This window comes from Hemitrygon akajei, chromosome 6 (assembly GCF_048418815.1).
Source record: "Hemitrygon akajei chromosome 6, sHemAka1.3, whole genome shotgun sequence".
Classification (NCBI taxonomy): Eukaryota; Metazoa; Chordata; class Chondrichthyes; order Myliobatiformes; family Dasyatidae; genus Hemitrygon; species Hemitrygon akajei.
Window position 1 is genome coordinate 126,761,764 of NC_133129.1, and position 16,672 is coordinate 126,778,435.

Below are 16,672 nucleotides of genomic sequence, written 5' to 3' on the forward strand. Positions count from 1 at the left end.
AGATCCAGAATATTTTTTATATAATTGAAGAGGAGGCAAAAGAAGAAGCCCTGTTTAGTAAGGCAAAAAATTAAAACAAGAAAGAGTAGGGGAATTAAAATAATAAAGAGCAAGTCTAAAGTGATTACATCGGGCAATAAAGATTTTGTTTTCTGAATACTTTTGAATGTATCTTATGGACTTTGGGCTGCTGATCAAGAGAACCACCATGATATGATGAGAAAATGGCGGTATGACGGCAGCGCGCGTGGCCAGTCCAGGAATGAATATCTGTTATCTGTAAGTAGGGGCTGTGCACAATCCTGATTTGATGGGGACAGACGTGAGAAGCACAGAGGAACATCTGGTGAAACTTCTGACATGCCCATTTCGCTGCCGCTGCTACTGTGCAATCGAAAAATCTCCGGGGGGAAGGCCCCGAATCCTTGGCTTTGCCTGTCGCTTGGTGGCCGGGGCCAGGGTCGAAGCGCTCGGCAGAGATGGTGCTCGGTGTCGGAGGGCTGGTCGGAGGCTCGAAGTTTTTCGGACGGACTCAGAGTTGGCTGTGGTCGGATGCTTCCAGAGGCTGCATCGGGAAGCTTTGTGGTGCTGGAGGTTCACGGCAGGAAGATCTTTTCTTCCTTCTACCGTCTACGTGAGATGATGGGCTATTGAGGTCTTTGAGACTTTTTACCGTGTCCATGGTCTGCCCTTATCAAATTACAGCATTGCTTTGCACTGTTGTAACTATATGTTATAATTACGTGGTTTATGTAAGTTAGTCTTGGTCTGTCTTGTGCTTTTGTGATATCATGCTGGAGGAACATTGTATCATTTATTAATGCATGCATTACTAAGTGATATCATGCTGGAGGAACATTGTATCATTTATTAATGCAAGCAATACTAAATGACAATAAATGAGGACTGAGTGTCCTCACAATCTAATATTTCCCTATCACACATTATATTTTGAAAATGCCTTTTTAAAAAATTTCAAATCATTATTCAAATCAATTCAAACATTGCCCTGAATGTAAGCTGAAGAGTTTTCTATCTTGTCCAGGCATGCCTGGTCATGCTTAGACAAGGTGCATTTTATGTAGCTGAGGTCTTAAAAAGGTTATAAATTTCCGTGAGGAATTTCGATATTTGAGACAGATGTTTCCCAGAATAACTGATGCCAAGATTAAGGAAGGTATTTTTGTTGGTACACAAATCAAACAGGTCACCAATGGCAAGCAATTCGAAGAACTTTTGGTGGGACCAGAGAAAATCACATGGAAGGCACGTTGTTGAAAAATTTCTTGGCAGATACAGAGCATAAAAATACATACAGCTGGTTGACAACATGCTTCAAGCGCACAAGAGTGTTAAATGCAACATGTCACTAAAGATTCATTTTTCTGCATTCCTATTTAGACATCTTCCCTGTAAATCTTGGCACTGTCAGTGACAAGCATGGTGAAAGGTTTCACCAGGACATTGCAGTCATACAGAAAATGCATCAGGGCAACTGGAATCCATCAGTGTTGGCTGATTATTGGTGGACGCATTAAGAAAGAAGCCTCAGACAATAAGTATAAATGAAAATCATCAACACAACATTTTTAGCTCAGCTGAACTACTGTATTGCAAAGCGTCAGCACCTTTATGAAATTAAACATTATATTAAAAAAAATAATTTTGTGTTTCTTTAAATTCCTACCTGATACAAATAGTCAGAATGTATATTTGTGTTCAGCTTCAAGAATTCTATCATAAACAAAAAAAAAATTCTGAGGAAGCAACACTTCTGAAAAAATTTGTTGTCCTGTGTTATTAATGCAAATGCTAAAGATGCACTGAAGAAGCAGGGTTTAGAAGAATCCTCCCATCTGTACCTTAAACAAAACTCTGCCAGAGATAACACAGAAGGATGAACAATATCAGCAAATCACAGACAAAAAAAGGAAGATCGAAGCTCACCGCGAACAATCACTCAAAGCGTTAGCTGAAGCATGTCAATAAGCAAGAGTAGTCAAGACCCAGGAGCTAAAGTGAACTTGCTGCATCAAGCCAGAGCAGATGCTCCAGTCAGCCATTGGATATTGAAAATATAAATAATGGAGTAAAGTTTGCAGACAATGGTAACCGGACCAAGGACAAAACCTTCGCGGATATTGTCAGCAGCTGAGTAGCCATGCAGCTAAGAACCTACCGACAACAATGGCAAAAGAAGAAAAGGGAAGGAGTGAGATGGCTTGTGCCTGAATACGGCCTGGAGCTGCACATGCTGTCGTCGCCATAGAGACTAACCTCTCCCTTGAGAAGGTTTGATGGAGTATTGTCTGGAAGACATAAGATGTGTCATACACCAGATGGTCGTGTGCTGTATAACTCAGTTATCTGTCAGCATCAAGTGATGGAATGTAGGTTGCAAATCGCTTCAGAAGACAGAACAGGACACCATCTGTTCCTTTAGACTGAAGGCACTCATAAAATATATGGGGAGGATTTACATGAACAATAGCTGATCAAGAACAAAATGAAACGTGTGCATAAGTTTGGCAGGGAGTGTCTGGGGGAGGGGAAAGCCAGGGAGAGAGGAGAGAAAATGTATGTTGGATAAGAATACATAATCCTACCTAATAAACAGAGCTATAGGTTTGACACCTGTGCTTGTTCACAATGGAGAGCAAATGTATCAAATTTAAATTAATCATGCTTTGATTTTTAAAAAATCACTGTATAAAGTCAATTACCATTCACTGATCAGGAGCAAGGTCTCCATGTGCAGTGGTACACGTTTGAGGTGTGGAAACCCTACGTGTTGCACTGAACCAGGGTACAAATTAGACAGGTGTTCAAGTGACTTCATTAGTGACCGTGGGTGCAAAGTAATGAAGTATTTCAGTGGAGTTTGTACATGTTAGTTAGTATGACAGTCCACATCACAGTGCAGCTCAGAGTCACAACATTTACACTCTCACAAACGATCTCATCTCCAATACCATTACTCAGTATCATTAAACCAAAATTGCTACCTTCATTCTGTACTGGACTAATATCACTTAATCCAGTGTCAGACTGAGATAACACGAGGAAATCTGCAGATGCTGGAAATTCAAGCAACACACACAAAATGTTGGTGGAACGCAGCAGGCCAGGCAGCATCTATAGGGAGAAGCACTGTTGATGTCTCGGCCCGAAACATCGACTGTACTTCTCCCTATAGATGCTGCCTGGCCTGCTGCGTTCCACCAGCATTTTGTGTGTGTTGCTCAGAATGAGATACTTGCTGTCCCATACAAAAATTATGCAGCTCAGTATTAAAACAGAATGACGCTGTGCCAGAGACACGAGAGTCCCATGACATTAGTAACTGTAACAGAATCATACACTGTGATGCTGAATAATAGCATTGGAATAGCAGCACTGATTAATACTGTCTTATTGTGATACTGTGACAATCTGTACTATGCTAAGGAATACATTGCACTCACTCTATTACTAATATATGGTTAGTGTTTTGCTACCGAACAACAGTATTTGTCATATGCTATTGAGTCAAATGCTTACAGGTCTAAAAACCATACAACCTACTATCTGTACTGTGACATTCTTGGATAAGTTTGACCTTAACCACCAAATGAAGGAACTGATGGAATGAGATCCGGTGCTTGTTTTGGGCTCTGTGCAATTTTACCCCTTCTCCTGACCTCAGTGTGAGAAAGGTGCCAATGGGTGCAGGAAGGGGAGAAAAGGCACATTGGGATCAAAACTGATTGACTCAAAGGGAGAGTGTGGAATGAGCAGCCAGCACAAGTGGTGCATGCATGCTCGATTTCAACATTTGAAAAGTTTGGATAGGTACATGAATGGTAGGGGTATGGAAAGCAGGTCGATGGGAGTAGGCTGCTTAAATGGTATGGCATGGACTAGATGGGCCAAAGGGCCTTTTTCTGTACTATATTTTACTAAGAAAGCAAACTAATGAATGGGAACCTTTACTTTGAAAGATAATTAAGTTTTAATTTGGGAATGAGTACGATTAACAATATTTTCCAAATCCTCCAAACTATATATAAAAATAGACAATGGTTAGTAAATCAGGCTGGGGAAAAAATGAAATTTAACTCTGCTGAATGTGCACATTGTTTCACGAGGGCCCCTTTCACAGGATTTTATGTGCTGTGTCAAGACAAGTGTCATTTAAAACCAGGCCACAATTAATAGAGCTTTTGCTTTTATTTGAGGCTTGATACCTAATTGGCATCTTCAAATTTACACACAATATTTGAGTTAAAAAAAGAAAGCATCTTATAAAATTGAGCTTATAAATCATAGCCTGAGTCCCAGATAATTTGCTTCATTTGTAGGTAGGTTTGTGATCAGCACGTTTGCACTGGATTGATACATAGGGAAAAGAGCCTAACGAATCATTGAAATCTTAGTCGACTCAGCAGAGAGCCAAAGGATGTGTCAATGCGTGAGGAGAAGGATGAAGGTGAGGAAAGGAGATGGAATAGGTGAACAGATAGTGAAATGAAAAGAAACAGGCTGAAGCAGGGAGAGAATGGGAAGAGGAAGGTAAGGAACTGGTAGAGACTAAAAAGACAGAGAGATGCAAAGAATGATGATGGTAGAAAGGCGAAACAGAAAGCAATGAAAGAGACAAAGGAGGTAGAAGGAAGAAAAACAGTAATGCTTCAAGAAGATTGTTAATCACCTATAACCTTAAGTGAAATTGGAAAGGCCAAAAATACTGGCATTGCCCATACCTTGTGAATGAATAAGGGGGAGGCTATTAGAGGAAGACAGGAATGAATGAAAGAAGGCCGAAAGAGGGTAGAACACAGAAGGAAGGGAGGACAATGAGAAAGTGGCAAGGAAGGAATCAGTTATTATTAAAGTAATGGATGTAATTGAATCAATTTAATTTGATGAGTAAAATTTATAAAAATTACAATATACCCCAGGTTGTTTATATCAGTAAAAAATTTACAATATATATTGTTTTTTTAACACAAAGATAAAAGGACTCTTGAATCATTTTGTAGCTTGGCATGCCAGCATCAGTAGTTGCCAATTGCAAACAGATCCTTCTATACAGCATCAATAATCTTGGCAGGTACCAAATAATTTCATCCTTAAAAAGAAAATGATTAGTTATAGTGCTTTGTGCAATAATCATGGCATCATTTACACACTTGAGATGCAATGGATTTCATTGATTTTCTCTAGCTTCTTAGAACATCATCGATTCCCTGTTTTGCAAAGTCTTTTGAACTATATCTATGGTTGACACTATGGCTCCATTTTCATTTACACATTGTTCTCTCCCATCTCTCAAAGAGAGAGCACACATGAATCAGCTCCATAGAGGAAACTTTCAGGTTTGATTTCCAGGACTAGTTTAGTTGAAGTATTATGCTCTTCCATTGGGAAAGCAGTCTTCTCTCATCCTTTTTCTTAATATCAGTTTGTAGAGGGTTGTGAGGGTGTTGGGTAGATGAATTATGGTCCATTGCAATGATGCTCTAAATCTGAAGAACGCTCCTATTTTTTTCCAGCACCTAGTGTTGCAAAAGCACAAAAGACAAAAATTTACTCATTCCTTCAGTTGCACCTAGCTGGTAAGGGACTGCCAATTTGGTAATCATTTCACACACTGCCACATGCCGAAAGTAGCAGGGGTCATCTAAATTGGAGGAGTCATTCCTAAGGGATACTATGGCAACATCACACTGTGGCATATGATGCAAGCCTTGCTCTGAACCTTAACAAGAAAGTTGATCTTGCAATGGATCCCAGTTAATCCCAATGTTGATGTTGTTAGATATCCACATGACTGTGGTTGTTTGGAATTGTGACTGACTTTTTAACCCCTTGCCCTGTTCCAAGGTGCCAGAGTAAACTTCCCAGACCTACTTACTGCTTCCCTTATTCAAGGTAGCTGAGATTTAGCTCAATTATTTCCACAGACTTAATACCATAACTCGTAAATATGATGCGCAAAAAGTTCAAATGGAGATGCATGACTTGGGCACCTTTGAATTTCTAACCCACTCACTGAATCATACAAATGTATGCTACTTACAGAAATCATTTGGCCCATTATGTCAATATTGGCCAAATATAGACCTCAGTCAAGTTGCATTTTCTAGGCTTTCGTGTATACTCTTGTAGGACATGACTGAAAATCCTCAGTGCTAAGCCCATCTCTTCAATGTCCCACCCAATTTTTACTTCAATTGATTTCAAAGTGATGGTATTTCTTCTGTGTCTGACTGTGGATTGTAGCTCATCCAATCATGAATTAATTTTATCTTCTAGGACAGCTAGAGCTGCTTGACCTTTATCATTCAACTGATCTTCTGATAAGCTGCTACAACAGGGCAACAGTAATTCCAGTAGCTTGTAGTCACAGACTATATTGGTTATTGACAAACAGTCTGGACTCATCGGTCTTTGGTTCCTGGATGACCTGACACCAGATTTGGAAAGACAGCATTTCACAAAGACAGGTTAAATTTCAACCCAACATGTTACAGGACGCACCATCAAACTGATGGGTCCTTTAGAGTCAATCGTTTGGGAGATTGTGCACTTTTCCTTCAATCTGTCTGATAACAATGACATTAAGGTTATAAAAATCAGCTGCAGAAAGACAGGAGGGGGCATAATATTGTGCCCTGGTATATAATGGTGGACAGACATTGGCAAGTTCACTTCATTTGTGACTGAAGTATATGGAAGTAAAATCATGGCACAAATTTTAAATGGATGACTGCTTCACTGTCATGTGCTTCTGATTCCAGTTTCCTGTAACGATGTGATTTTCCTCCAGGTGCTCTGATTTTCTCCTACATCTCAAAGGGCTGTGGGCTGGTGGGTTGCTGGCCACTGCAACAAGCACCAAGCATGTGGATGCGCACTAGAATCTGAGGGGATTTGGTGAGTAGGCAGAGAGAATGGGTTGCAGGAAAAATTAGATTGGGAATGAGAAGGCGAGTCCTTTAAGCTAGTTTAATCGCATCATCTGAAATGACCCACTTCCAGGTCTTAAGGTAAGTTGGACATCATGCTGTCAGAAATCCCCAGAGTGAATTCCTTGAAATCAGTGAGCATTGAAATATAAAACCACTTTACGTCAAATGGAAGAGGATGCTCACTAAGGGAGACTAGGATAACCACAGTCTCGAGGACTAGAAAAACCCTTGTAAATTAATCTCTGGTTGTAGTTACAGTCTGGGGGATGGTCTGCTATTGCAACTAAAAGGAGAAGTGTGGCTCCAGAGGTAGCAACTGACTTGCCTGAAGACATTCAAAAATAAAAGAGAGAAGTGAAACTATCATAATAATTGAAGTGAAGTGTGGATTACTGTAGCTTTAGAAGAACATACTTATCCCTTTATGGTGCTGAAAACAAAACAGCAACCTGGCCTATCTGGAATGAACTGGGATAAACATTTTTGAGAATTTATCAATGCTCATCAACCCTCCGGGTTTTTGGAGATTTACATGCGATATAAATTGTCTGTGCATTTCTTCTCCTGTCAGTCTACCTGCACAGCAGAATGGACGAAAGTGACAGTGAATTTTCACAGTTATGCTGTCACTGAACAGTTTGGGGAAGATCGCACTGACACTGAGTGAGTGTTCATACTTCTTTCATCAACCATACAATATTTTGAATTTTGCATTTAAAACAAATCTACTCTAAAAAGGATTACAATTTTCTTAACATTGAGTGCTACCAGTCCTCCAGTCTTACAGACAGTCAAAGCATTGCCTTCACGTTTTCCTAAACAAGTAACCAGAGGGGCGTTTGAAATGTGCTTGGGCGATGTCCAACAGAATGCTACGAAGAACTCTCTGTAAAACCAATGGAATCCATCAACCAGAATCAGAAAGGACATTTATGTCAAGGAGGCAGATGGAGTTTAATCATGGGCTGGTTTCAAGTTTCACACACTTGTTCAGTGCACTGTCAGCTCCTGAAGTTTAGTGTCAGTTATGCGTATAACCTTGAGGCTTACTACACAAGCATCCAAATGGTCTCTCTTGCAATCTCATGAATGTGGTTGAACTTGAAACACCAGAGGAATGAGGATTAAGCCATGTTGTCTTGGTCGTTTCTATGCACGGTCAGCTGCTCATAGCTGGGTAGAGAGCTGTGTCTCGAGGCAACACCTTGTGAAACAGTTCCCTGAGGCAGTTGGTGAGCCTGCAAGTGCGAATGGCCCTCCTGGTTGGCAACCAATCGGTGCAGCATGTCCGTGATGGTGTTTAGCTTCTGATCCATGTCCACAACCTACCAGAGAGAAAAAAGAAACACAGTCTCTCAGTGGAGGGCAACAAAAGAGGAAGACTGCAGTCGGCTGGTGTTAGCATCGGAATCAGAAACAGGTTTATTATCACATCGATTCTCTGTGATGTGAAGGTTGTTGATTTGCAGCAGCAGTATAATGCATAGACATACATGGAAAATGACCAAAAAATACAAAATAAATTATTAATGCAAAAGAAAGGAATAATGAGCCAACCACTAAGTTTTGATATTGGACACCTCTCAGAATTTCAGAGCATCCCCAAGCATAAGGCAGCCATTCGGAGGACTTTAAGCATTGACTCTGGTGCTTCCGATTCGCACACTGCAGGGCCTCACAGACTGAACCGTGATAATGGCCCGCTAACTTGCTTTTGTTGTGAAGCTGGTGGAAGGTTAATTATTACTAACCATAGTCTCATTGTTTTTATATTGTGTGTTTTCACCCGTTCTTCCTCGTTTTTCTTTGTGCAGGGAAGGGGGATTTGGGGGCCGATGTTCTTGTAGTTTTTTGTGAGGAGAGATGTGTTTTTGGAGGGCTGATGTTCTTGTAGCGATTTTGTCAGATTTTTTGTACAGGGAGAGGGGGATTTGGGGGCCAGTGTTCTTGTGTTTCATGGGGGAGAGGGTTTGGGGAGGCGATGCTGATGGTGCTACTATTCTTTTTTTATGCCAGGTGGAATTGGTTTGCTGTTTCTCTGTGAACTGACTTCCATGGTTTTCTTTGTTTCGTGGCTCTTTGGAGAAAACAAATCTCAGAGTTGTGTACTGCATATATACTTTCAGAATAAATGATCCTTTGAACCTTTTGAACTTTTATTGGCCAGCATGCCAAGGAGAATTCACCTGCTTTTCTTGTGCTATGTGATCTTTTCCACCCACCTGTAACTACAAATGAGGACTTGGTTGTCCAAAGAAAGTTACTTCCAATAGCATTATAGCACTCAATACCCTGTGTAAGGCTACGTCCACACTACACCAGATAAATCCGTAACCGAAGCTTTCTCTCTTCGTTTTTACCCTCCGTCCACACTGAAACGGCGTTTACGTCCCCCGAAAATGGTGATTTTCAGAAACGCCCTCCAGAGGGTGTAAATTTGAAAATGCCAGATTGGCCGGAGCAGTGTGGACGGGGTAACCAGAGAAATCTAAGAACGCTGTCATGATGTGCTGGAACAGATGGTGACGGCAGCGCGCCATTTCATTGTTTTCGTGAGCGTAACCTAACAATTTCAGAACAGACAGCAACAAAACTGAAGCCAGAAGAGTTAGAAATGTACTCACCAAATACTTTGACCCATAACTTACTGAATAAATAAGTATACTGACTTTGCCTTGTTTTCTATCCTTGCTCGTATGAAGGTGGTTTACCTATTTATGCAAGTACTTCTCTGACAATAGATGTGTGACAGCCTAATGTAACATTGTATGGAAATACAAGATTACACTGATGCAGACATGTTCTATACATTTAACAAGGGGCTTTATTAATGCAACAGATTTCGTCAGTTTTTCAATGTTCATCATCAGCCGGTTCATACTGTCCGTGAACTTCCTGTCGGTTGCCTCCATACGCTCCAGTATTTGTTTTTTTTTACTTTTAAGTCCTCCTGCACGAGAGCCAACAGCTGTCCATCGTTTAAGTTTTTCTAGTCTGTAACTGAACAAACGTGCACCAAGTCTTTCACGGCGAGATTCGACACCAAACATGCACCTGTTTTTGGTAGACGTGTCCTGCACGTGTGCAGGAGGAGGAGATTCGCCGAAATATCCGTTTTAATGTGGACAGAGATTTCTTAAAAACACTTAGCGTGGATGCCTATCTTTTTTACGTGAAACCAGCATTTTCAAAATTATCCGGTCTAGCGTGGACATAGCCTAAGTCTCTGATCTGCCATCCAACAGCAGTGCTGCCGCTGTGTAATTCAGCCAACAATTGCTTACTGATGTTGAGTAAAAGACCTACATCCTGCTAAATCTCCTTAGTTTAAGAGAATAATTAGTAAAGTTTGAAGTGTATTTATTATCAAGGTATGTATACTATCTATAACTTTGAGCTTCGTCTCCTTACAGGCATCCACTAAACAAAGAAACCCAATAGAACGTGTTAAAAATAGACCATCAAACACCGAAAGTGCAGAAAAACCAAACTGTGCAAACAACAAAAACTAGAACAATGGAAGTTCACGAACATGAGTCCACAGCCGCAAGGTCAGTCATCACTGCAGCCGATCCAGTAGCCCGTTAATTGCAGGGCACAGCCTCAGTTCAGTGTAGAGATGAATAAACCTCATGGGGCAGCGAGCTGAACTAGTCCATCTGGCTCTGACACCTTGACCTTTTCTTTCTGGCCCAGCACTTAATCCATCCAGAGCTCAGCTTGTTCCTCGCTCTCTGGCCCAGGCCCTGATATTTTGCTATGCTCTGGGGCCTGAGCCCCACAGTCTCAAGTCAGTCAGTAGCCAACCTTTCCAATTCAGCCTGGCATTTAAATTGATCAAACCATGGGTCACTCCTTGCCTGCCGCTTCAATACACTCTTGGGCCTGGACTCCGCCACCTCGATTCGGCCTGTAGCCAACCTGTCCAATTTGGCTCACCGCTTAAGTTGATCATACTTCGGGTCCTCCCTGCGCCTGGGCCCTGCTGCCTCAGCTCTGCCTCACCTTGGTTTTGTTGCATCGAATCATCTCCAAGACTGGTCCAGCAATAGCCAAACATTGGCTCATTCCGTACTCTTATGCCTGGGCCCCACCACTTCAATTTAACCCATACGTACCACACCACAACTGTCCTGCATCTTTGAGACTTTAGTTCACACCACAAAAATGTCAGGTTGTTCAGGCAGTTCAAAAGCTCCAAAAGGGAGTTACAGGCTACTGGGCTGCAGTGGTCGTTTACCAAAAAAAGTATGACAGTAAAGTAGATAGTAGTTTTATTTGTGTTTTTTTTCTGCTGACAAGAATCTCATGTGGATAGGGTGGTGAAGAAAGCTTTTGGTATGCTGTCCTTTATAAATCAGAGCACTGAGTATAGGAGTTGGGATGTAATGTTAAAATTGTACAAGGCATTGGTGAGGCCAGATTTGGAGTATTGTGTACAGTCCTGGTCACCAAATTATAGGAAAGATGTCAACAAAATAGAGAGAGTACAGAGGAGATTTACTAGAATGTTACCTGGGTTTCAGCACCTAAGTTACAAGGAAAGGTTTAACAAGTTAGGTCTTTATTCTTTGGACCATAGAAGGTTGAGGGGGGACTTGATAGAGGTATTTAAAATTATGAGGGGAATAGATAGAGTTGACGTGGATAGGCTTTTTCCATTGAGAGATTCAAACAAGAGGACGTTAGTTGAGAGTTAAGGGGCAAAAGTTTAGGGAACACGAGGGGGAACTTCTTTACTCAGAGAGTGGTAGCTGTGTGGAATGAGCTTCCAATAGAAGTGGTAGAGGCAGGTTCGATTTTGTCATTAAAAAAAATTGGATAGGTATATGGACAGGAAAGGAATGGAGGGTTATGGGTTGAGTGCAGGTTGGTGGGACTAGGTGAGAGTAAGCATTCGGCACAGACTAGAAGGGCCGAGATGGCCTGTTTCCATGCTGTAATTATTATATGGTTATATGTTATAAGAAGTCACTATGCTTCACCAGCGCCAACTTAAACCGGAAGATTTAATTTTTAAATCAGTCTGCAAACTCCACACATTGGGAGTGGTTTGATATGGTTTTCCTTCTCAGAACAAATGAAATTTCTAGGGCTCAACAAAGAGGTGACAGGAGATCTCCCATGAAAAAATGGTCCTGAAGCAGGGTTTCTCAACCTTCTTTATGACATGGACCCTACCATTAACTAAAGGGTCCCCAGGTTAGAAACCCCTGCCTTGAAGTTAGTTTCCTTGGGTCTTGGAACATTACAGTAGCCTGTCACCATACTCAGAATCAGAATCAGAATCAGATTTAACATCACTGGCATGTCATGATATTTTCTGTTTTGTGGCAGCAGTATAATGCCATACGTAATAATAAAAAAACCTATAAATTATATATCACTGAATTAATAATTTAATTAAAGAAGTAGTGCAAAAAGTGACAAAAAATGTTGAGGTAGTTTTAATTGTCCATTCAGAAATCTGATAGCAGAGGGAAAGAAGACATTTTGAAACACCGAGTGTGCATCTTCGGGTCCCTGCACCTCCACTTTGACGTTAGCAATGAGAAGAAGGCACGTCCTGGGTGGCGGGGTCCTTAATGATGGATGCCGCCTTTTTAATGAGGCTAGTGCTCATGATGGAGCCGGCTGAGTTTACAACTTTCTGCAGCTTTTTCGAATCCTGTGTGGCCGCTCCATACCAGACGGTGACACAACCAGCTAGGATGCTCGCCAGAGTACACCTGTAGAAATTATCGAGTGTCTTTGGTGACGTACCGAGTCTTCTCAAACTCTCAATGAAATATAACCGTTGTCATTCCTTCTTTGTGACTGCATCGATTTTTTGAGTCCACGAAAGATCCTCAGACGGCTATGGTCTAGCTGCAGGTAGGTGGGCTTGGCAGAAAAATTGTTTGGCATAGACTAGATAGGCCAATGTGCTGCAATGCGGTATTTTTCTAAGTCACATGTCATACTGGAAAGATATTGATGATCCTTCATTACTTCAGAGATAAAATCCATGACTGGTTGAGTGCTATTTTTGTCACAAGGCAGTGGCTCATCACCACCTTCTCCGGGACAATGATGGTTGGAAAAAAGTGCTGATTTCACACATACCCTGTAACGCGAATAAAAATTAGGAGCTGATACGCCCTTGTTGCTGTGGTGGTAGAAGAAGGATGCAATGTTGCAGACTGATTCGGATATGCAGGATGGTGAAGTCTACATAAGGATTGCCCATGAAAGGAAAACTACTGTGTCCTTGTTATATATGGAGAGCCATATATAGTGAGAAATGGTTCCCACAGATTACACGGTTCAGGTACAGCACGGGACAGAGAGTCTCTGAAAATGTAAACAAAGTAGTGCCTGCTACTTCTTTACCATGATGCCTTTGAACATTTTATTCTTTTGAAGGTACTATATAAACTGCAAGTTGCTGTAGCTTTATATTAAACAGTTAAAGGACCAGCTTGGGCATGTTTTTTTTTCTTTTGCTCCTATGAAGGAACAAACACTTTTGTGTTAATCGTCACGTGGTTTAAACAAATTGCAGATTACAGCACATTTTTTCCCAAGACCCAGCCTTTTCTCCCATAACCTGCCCAGGTAATTTATTTTGATTATAGAAAATAGGTTTTATGCAAACAGGGGAGTCAATAGGCAGAGCATTTGACAGTGTGGGAGGTGGGAGAGTCAGCATTGTTTGACCAGGTGTACCAGTAAGATTAGCGTTCTGCCTCAGTTGCAGGCCAGTGCTCACGAGCTGTTTTAATTACCAGCTAAGCTGGGGTTTGGGACCAGGTGCAAATCCCTACCCCTGCTGTTCCTTTCAAATACATAATACAGTCTACAGTTTAATATTGATGTTCTGCATTGACAATGTAATTGGAATTGTGTGAAAATGGGACTTCCAATGTTACCAGACTGGCCAGGGATAGTTCATTGAAAGCCTGACTTTCTGACAGGGAATCTTGATAGCTAGGTATGTATGTTCAATCTGAGAAAATGGACAGCATCTGGGGTTAACACCTTATCAGAAGATTGGTACCTCAATCAGTAGAAATGTCCCTTAATGTCGCATTAGAACCCTTAAATCTCTGAATCAGAAGCAAAAGTGTTGGCAACTAGCAATAGTGAACACTAAATCATTACATAATAACAAACTATGAAATAAATAATACTTCTTATTTTTAAAAAAATGACAGTGACGGTGCTACTGGCTCATTTTCCTGGCTGTGTTTAATTTTTAACAGCACCTCTGATAAAATACGAAGAAAATATTTAAATGCCATGCAGGAACTATATTCTGGAGGAGTCCAGTCAGGTGGCCTAGGGCGCTGCTATTTCTGAGCTTTGTGCCTCCCCCTGAGAGTAGTTTCCATTATAGTCAATGGCAAAGCTTGGGTTTCAGTCAGATCCCTGCCCTGAAAAGGAACATTCAGCCGGTGCCCATGAATCTGACTCTACTTCCCCTTATCTCATCTCATCTTTCACTAGTCTGTGCCTTGTGGCAGGTCACTGCATTGGAATGTTTAAATATTACAGGTGCAGATCTTTTTTGCTAATGGCTTTTATACTCATTGATGACTTGTTTTCCTAACCAGACCCGCACACAAGCTATCCACTTACCGATCTCTCGTATGCATGTTATTTACACTAAATTATGTTGAACACTAAAACCCACACTCCATATCTGCTATGGATAAATGCACCAGAGTGCCAATTGTCCCATCGCTAACTTTGCATTTTACAGGGGAAAGATTGAATCAATTACACCAGCTCTTCACCTTTTCTAGACATGGCACAAATTTGTTGGTAGCACCTTCAGCTCTGGTTGAAGATTGCGAGTTTGAATCCAACTACAGAGCCTCAATGTATTGTTGGGTAACAAGTATAAGCATTTTCATAGTTCCAATAAGTAGGAATTGGAAAGCTGATTTATTTTCACACTACCTACTACTCTTGAGGCCAGTTGAAATATCCTTGATAACCATTCCAAGTTGTCAGTTACCGCAGGAGTTGGCCACTCGATTCTTAGGACCAGCCCTGCCATTCAATATGATCATGGTTGACCTACTCCATGCCTATAATTCCCTGTAGCTCTCAATTTTCTGATCTTAAAAGCATGTATCGGCCTCTTCTTGGAATCCCTCCAATGAATGGCCTGGCCACCACAATCCTGAGTACGTAATTGAAGAGATTCAATTTCCTCTGCAAGAAGCAATTCTTGCACACCTCAGTTTTAAGTGACCACTATCCCTCATGAAGGTGGATGAAAATTTACACTTATTTACTGAATCATCCAAAGTACTTTGCAAGAACCTTATTGGACAGAATTTGGCACCTAGCTACGCAATGATGGAGATGACCAGAAGACAGGTCAAAGCACTGGATCTTAAGGACTCATTTAAAGGAAGGAAGGAACATGGAGAGCAGACACATTTAGAGAGGGTGTTACAGAGCTTAAGTATCAAGTGGTCAGAAACAGTGAAGTCGTTAACTTTCGAGTTGCATAAGATGTAGGAGTTAGAAGAACTCCAATATCTTGTAAGACTGGTGGGTTGGAGAAGGTTACTGATATCAGGAATAGGTAAGACCATGTATAAATTTAAAAAGAATGGTTATATTAAAATAAAAGTTTTGCTTAATTAGGCAAATGTAGGGTAGTAGGTAAAACAGTGATGGGTGAATGTGACTACGGCTTACAGTCATACTTATACAGCATAGAGAAAAAACCTTTGGTCCACTTTGACCAAGACATGAGAGGTTCTGCAGATGCTGGAAATCTTGAGCAACACACACAAAATGCAGGAGGAACTCGGTAGGTCAACACCATCTATGGAGGGGAATTCATAGATACCTTTTGTCTGTTGCTCAGGATTTCCAGCATCCGCAGAATCTCTCATGTCTCTGCTTTGCTGCTCCACTGTAAATTTTCTTCAAGGTATATGCAGATGGGGATTTCCTCCGTTCTTTTTGGCCCAAAACGTCAACTCCGCATTTCCCCCCATAGATGCTACCTGACCTGCTGATTTCCTCCAGTATTTGTGTGTGCTGCTCACATTCACCAAGTTGCATACCTGAGCTAGCCCCATTTTACTGTGTTTGGCTCGTATACTTTGCAACCTTTCCTATCCTTGTATGTGTTAGTGCAGAGAGGGTTTAATTAAGTATTATTTTGCAATGGTAAGTCACTGGAATCTAGTTGGAAATACATTTGAACAGCAAAGGCTAAAGAGCATGGACAAAGATTTTACCAACACATGAACTAAGGCAAAGCTTTGGTAGGGTAGAGTTATAGATATATCAACAACTTGATTTCATGTTGCTATAGACATGTCTTGAAATTCTTATGTCTCGTTTGCAAAAAGTTTGGCTTAACTCTGGGCCGGTTTCAGGAAGAGTGATGAAGTCAATGTCTGGGAAATGGATCACTCCAGGTTAGAGACATTACAGACCCCATTTCAATAGTTTAAGAATAACACAAGTTCTCTCAGTGTTGTGAATAAAGTTTTTCTCTCAACGCCAGTAAAGCTAGATTAACCATGTCTTAATGTTTGTGTGATCTTAAAATGCACCAAATGATTTTATAGAATAGCATTGACCATTCCATCTCAAAGTAACTTACTCATATAAGAAACATTGATCTATTTTTGAAATAGGTGTAAAAATAGCAGAAAAACTATTTTATATGATCCATTTTGCTAAACAATTCTGTGCCTGACAGA

The 16,672-nt window shown here is 41.0% G+C and overlaps 1 protein-coding gene across 4 annotated transcripts in view; it reads right to left on the bottom strand.

Annotated features, from left to right (window-relative positions):
- kcnq1.1 (potassium voltage-gated channel, KQT-like subfamily, member 1.1) overlaps positions 1-16,672 on the bottom strand; it is a 787,687-nt gene that overhangs the window by 8,764 nt on the left and 762,251 nt on the right. For 3 of the 4 annotated variants that reach the window (XM_073049208.1, XM_073049206.1, XM_073049207.1), the window contains one exon: positions 4,191-8,278. The exons of the other annotated variant lie outside the window; for it this stretch is intronic. In XM_073049208.1, coding sequence (XP_072905309.1) covers positions 8,078-8,278 — 201 coding nt within the window. In that variant the 3' untranslated portion in view covers positions 4,191-8,077. Of the gene's footprint in view, positions 1-4,190; positions 8,279-16,672 lie in introns of those variants that run through there. 4 annotated transcript variants of the gene reach the window in all.